This window comes from Tachypleus tridentatus, chromosome 10 (genome assembly GCF_004210375.1).
Source record: "Tachypleus tridentatus isolate NWPU-2018 chromosome 10, ASM421037v1, whole genome shotgun sequence".
Lineage (NCBI taxonomy): Eukaryota > Metazoa > Arthropoda > Merostomata > Xiphosura > Limulidae > Tachypleus > Tachypleus tridentatus.
The window spans coordinates 68,430,043-68,436,042 of record NC_134834.1 but is presented as its reverse complement, the minus strand read 5'-3'; the positions used below and the strand labels follow the sequence as shown (position 1 = coordinate 68,436,042).

Genomic DNA, 6,000 nt, shown 5'->3' with positions numbered 1-6,000 from the left:
ATTTGTGTGGTATATTTTTATGGTAATTATACATTTTTACAGGAATGTGAAAGACATTACACTTTCAAACACTGAATTACAAATTGGACTGTTGATTTCATAATTGTGGATCTGAATACAATAAATTTAGCATAATCAAGTCACTAAGAAAGTTAGATGTATTATATTTGTTATGAAACTTTTTAAAATGTGTTAACCTATGATTATTCATAGAAATGAATACATTTTAAATTGCAAGCACTATAAATTATTCTGTCTTACCAAGCATGGAGAATATTAGGTTAAAGAAACAACACAGTGTTCATATTTTACATATTTTCTACTTTAATGACAAAACGTAGTGCTGTAATTACAGGAGAACCAAATGGTTCTTTACATCACTGCAGCCATTCTGCCACTTGCTACACAGAAGTATAAGGTAGAGGAAGTTGGCTAGGGAAAAGAAAAACTAACAAAATACCCAAAGGTTGCATTATCTGTTTCTTTGTCATTAACGTTTTCAATTACCAACAGGATCTAATTTGTACATACACACACAAAAGAATAACTATATTTGTCACATTATTATTGTTTTAGCCCATGGCAGGTTTGGAAATAACAGCTGATCTGTTATGGAAGGAGTAAGTAGACACTATATTTGTGTTCAAGTACTTTTACTTTACAAGCATATTATACCAAACTTGTTTAGCTACTTCCTTTCTCTACACTAGGAGTAATACTGCAAAGGACTAAGAAAATGTACCATAGTTATGTTCTACAAATATAGCTCCAGAAACACTATCAATACTTTTTATTCTTCACAATTTTTTGTCAATTTTACTTTTACATTTAAATAAAATGTATCTAATGCAATTGACCTATTACAAGATATTAATTTGAATTAAACATTGAAAAATCAAGTATTTTGAAAATTACATTATTAAATGAAAATGCTGAAAAGAAAATTATGCCCTTAGCAATAAATAAAATTTAAAACTGTTTGACAACAAACATTTTACATGATTAACAAACTAAACACAAAATCATGTGATAATTAATCTGAAGGTAAGAATGCTATCAATATGATTAATATAACTTCCTAAGTTTTCTGAAACTTAAAGAAATCAAGTCAATACAGTAACAGTAAAACAACCACAAATGTGATATATCCACTAAAAACGTAATTCAATTAAAAACCATAACAATTATTACACAAGGCCATAGATAAAAGTAAAACATGCTTAAATACAGCTAGATTTCCTTATATATATATATATGTTGCTCACACTTAAATGCTTGGAATGTAAAAGAAAATCTAATAAATGGAGAAAGCATCTTCTTTAAATACTTTTATCTTAAGCTCTTAAAGACTAGTAAGGAAACAAAATAATCACTTTTAGTAAAATTCATAGATATCTAATTAGTGATTATATGAAAATCTTAAAGTTGCACAAAAACTGAATGTTACTGTTAATAATAAAATAGAGGTTATCCCTTAAACTCTGTGTTATAATGGTAATAAACAGACTCTTAATTCAAAGTCTAAAAACCTTTTCATCCACAAGATTTACACCTAAAACTGAAATTTTTACTAAGTTTAGTTCACAATGAGACATTCAGAGCAATGAAGATTAAACATTTTTTTTAAAAAAGTGGAACAGTTCCAGCAAAACCACAATATGTGCAAAAATAAATAGAAAAATAAAATCACTGTTGATTTAAAAAATATCCTGATACTAGAAAGACTGAGCAACTCTAAAACAGCTCCAAGCATTAAATGAACTTTCATCTGCAGTTTTTAATGAAATCTCGAGACTGGAATTACCTGTTACTAGCATAGCTTATAATGAATGTCAAAGCATATTATTTATTTAAAACTTTTAACAATGGTCTTATTTCTTGGTTATCCATTTTATATAAGTCTGGTTTTTTAATATAATATGGAGAACAGTACTGGAATCAGGTTTTAATCTTTAATAATTTAATTATCACAGCCTATAAAGTGTGAAACAAAGTTATTTTACTGTCACTGCTGATTCACCTGAACCAACTTTTCCCTTTGTGCTTAATACAAGTGATATTTTTCGAGTAGGACAAAGTGTTTGAAAAGGTATTTACAGTATCTATGGAAGAAAAATAATTCCCATTAGATTTTTAACAGTCAGAGAAATATTTCATTATTTCTAAATGTTAAGCCTTTTTTTAAAATCCACCATTAACGTTCAAAGTAATTTGTTTTAAAGCTAGATAGAACAATCATTCTCAGACAACTTTATGAAGATGAAAACTTAAGCTGAAGAACATGTTAATTTACATATTAAAGGTTAAACATTAATAGTCTTATGATTTTTATAACTCACTACTCTGACAAGCTTGTAATCAAGTTAGAAGGGTGAATCATGAGATTACAAGAAATAAAACCTTTGAACACATCAAACACGCATAAGTTCTGATCTAACTTTTCAACTCTGTAAACAAAAGGAAAGCTCAAAATTCATAACAGTTCAACCTAGTTCTAAATAAATAACAAGCAATATTATTTTTTTTGTAATAAAACAGTTTGTTAATTTCAATTTTCACAAGTTTTATCAAAACACAATATCAAACTTTAAAACTCAAAACAATTTACTGTAGTGCATTGTAAAAGATAGTAATTCTTTCCATGCATCCCCATCTTCTAAACTTAATTCCACTGATGATAGCACAAGTAAAACTGCCACACTTGTATTAAACCTGGAATGTTCCATTAGATTTCTGAGATGTCTGTGTATCACCTAGCACATCCATTGGCAGTTTTTTATAATTAACCCAAAGATGAAGGGAAATATTTTTGTATTAAAGAACCATCAGATTTAACATTTTTGAATCTACAGTAGCAGCATATTTATCCCTTTTTTAGGGTAAGCAGCATTGGAGGCACCTACACATTAGTCAAGAATAACATCAAATTTTCCTGTTCTAGCCTACAGCAGCAGTATAGTATCTAAGCATTAGTTTAGAATTGCATCAAATATTCCTGTTCTCGCCTAAAGAAGCATTGGAGATACCTACACATTAGTCTAGAATAACTTCAAATATTCTTGTTTTAGCCTATAGCAATATTAAATATTCCTCATTTAAACACCAACAGAAATTCTTGTGCCATTTCAAAACTTATCTTGCTAAGAAAAGTATAAACTTGTTTAATAAATTTTTATCATTTATTTAATGTCTAAAAATGAACTTTAATATTTTATTTCTCAGCTTTGAAGTGATTATAAATAACTTATCTGATATTAACATCAAATCTGTAATGATAACAAGTATAGCAAAACACGTTTAAAGAATGATTATCTAATCATCATATGGCCAGCAAATCATTTGTATTACAGAAATCATACGAAACTAGTGGGACTATTTTCATTTTAAAAAAGTAACAAAAACAACAACAATGGAAAGTTACATTCTTCCGATTTATCTAAAAATCTGTAAAATAATGTAGAGACAATATTTCTCTCATCAATTTTTTTTTTTTTTTGCAAATGCTAAACATGTTGGATAACAACAAAAACTTTTCTTCCTTAAAAATTAATACAATTATCATAAAATACATTAAACTTTTCAAACTTTCTTCTTCTTAAGGAATTAGATTTACTTATATTGTTTGGAAACTCTGAACAATAAAGTCACAATCAGTATAAATATTGTAAAGTAACTATCTGAAAGCTATGATTATTAATAGACATGTATCCTTCTCTTCTTATATAACAATTTAAAATAAATATTTGTGTATAAAATATCATGACAAATAACTGGATACCGAAGTATCAGTTCCGATGATGTATTTCTTCAAATCAGGTGTATATCAGTTTCATTGCAAATGTATCAAATATAGGCAAGAGTAGCAAATTTTCACCTTATGAACATTTTATCTCTACTGACATCCTATATTTAAAGTTGGAAAAAAGTTCTTCAAGTACTTAAGAGAAAGCCATCCTTTGAAACATAAGTATGAAAATACACCTTTTGCTGACACATTTACTTGATATCTCAACATCATGCTTTGTACTATTCACATTTGCCACTTGTAAGCTAGCTTAAATGTTTAATTTAAGTAGCTGAAAATAAAACAAAAAATATGAAATACCCTGATTCATGAAAAGCTACTGCTCTCTGTGAAATGAACAAAAAACGTTTTATTATTATAGTTTTTTATGAACACTATTACAACACAACTTTTTTAAATATAGAAATTTAGTATTACTGAATAAGAAAACAATATCACGTAGTCAAATATTTTTCACAAATAAAAAACAAAATATTTTCATTGTGCCACAACCACTTATTGCTAACAGTAAACAAATGTGAGCAACTGTTTTACTCTTGAACTCAATGTTCAAGGGAAGGTTAGCTGCATATATAAACAATCTAATAGTTTTGTAAAAAGCTGACCCTGAATTCATAATTTTCTTACTTAACACACTATTTACTCATATTGAACACTGTCCTTATAACTAAAAATCATATGCATACAAAATAAGTATTTTTAACACAAAATATTTCAGGGATGCCTGGGGCACATTTGTATTTTGTGAACTTGATAGTTTTTAGCAAACTTAATATACATACATTACTAGCTCTACTTTCAATAAAATTAAAAATGAAAACCCATTACATTAAGACCAGTGATAGTGACTTTAACACACTCGTGCAAAAACAGCTGAAACCTAAATAAAATACAAACAGCATTAAACAACCCAGTACAAAATGATTATGGACATCTTGTAACTTGAAGTAGTTCATTATAGTAAATCAATGATGAACATGAACTATTAGAGCACATGAATTTTTGATTTGGAAGAAAAGAGATGGCAATGGCTTCTTAATAAATTTATTATAATACACATTAAATTGAGTGGACTAGTTTTTACACAGACCTCCCTATTGAATTGGAAAAATTGGGGATGAAAAGTCTGGCAAAAGTGTCAGTTTATCCCTGAAGAATCCTGACAGCCCATGTCACAAGTGAAAAAAAAAAGACATATCTAGATGGAAGCAAGTATTTGCAGACCTCTTCTCTATCTTCTGTGTCTGTACGGGTTTGCAGTACTATTACCTGACTGCTCTGGTAGTCCATCCACACTATCTTCTATTGCAACATCTAAAATTTACAAAACTAAACAATCAGTTCTCATATTATTCTCAATCTCAAATCAGTAACATTGAGTTTTAAAGAAGTACTTACCTTTGAAAGAATATTACAGATAAAACTTTAACTAAGACCTTCCATGATAAGAGAAAACTCTTTTGTAATAGAAGATCATAAAGTCTTTGTCATACAATGCCTGAGAGTAATAAAAAAAAATTGGCTTTAGTTTTTCATTACCTTTCAAAAGTTTGAATTAATAATGAAACAAAGGTTTTTATTTTATGAACATCTCTTCAGAAACAAAATTCTCTACCTTTTGTTGTCCTGATGTGTGTTGTGTAGTCAAGTGACATTTGCAGCCTATTCTGACTTTATCATCATTCCATTTAACCCTTTCATGATGGGTCACAGGTCATGTCATTGCATTTGTTTACTTGCATGCAAAATTTTGTTAAACTATTATTTAACAAATTTATGCCAATAAGTTCAGTATCAAATTATAGATTATAATTCAAACTTTAGTATTATATGCGAGTTAATTTCTAAATTTAAAAGTAAATATTAATTAACCCACCTAAATACAGATTTTAGTGAGTCATGTGGTATGTTGAATGCAACACTGGTTAAAATTAGATGTATGTAATTTCAAAATATGAAGTCTGTAGTTTCTTACAAATTATTAATTATTAATAATTACAAGCAAGGATATACAATAAAAAAATCATACCTCTACTTTACTGAGATATGGCTTATATATTGAATTAAACATAGTGCACCAATTCACCTCTTTCCATTTTTAGAAATGGTCTCTTATATACTTGTACTACAATATATGACATGCAAATAACTAATTGATAGCTCAGAATGTCCCATAGTGGTTTTCAGCCATTTTA

The 6,000-nt window shown here is 28.1% G+C and overlaps 1 protein-coding gene across 9 annotated transcripts in view; it reads right to left on the bottom strand.

Moving 5' to 3' along the window:
- Positions 1–300: 300 nt before the first annotated feature.
- Positions 301–6,000, bottom strand: part of LOC143229496 (stress-activated protein kinase JNK-like) — a 60,241-nt gene continuing 54,541 nt past the window's right edge. For all 9 annotated transcript variants that reach the window (XM_076461893.1, XM_076461898.1, XM_076461889.1 and 6 more), the window contains one exon: positions 301–5,119. In XM_076461893.1, the coding sequence (XP_076318008.1) occupies positions 5,037–5,119 (83 nt within the window). In that variant the 3' untranslated portion in view covers positions 301–5,036. The remainder of the gene's footprint in view (positions 5,120–6,000) is intronic.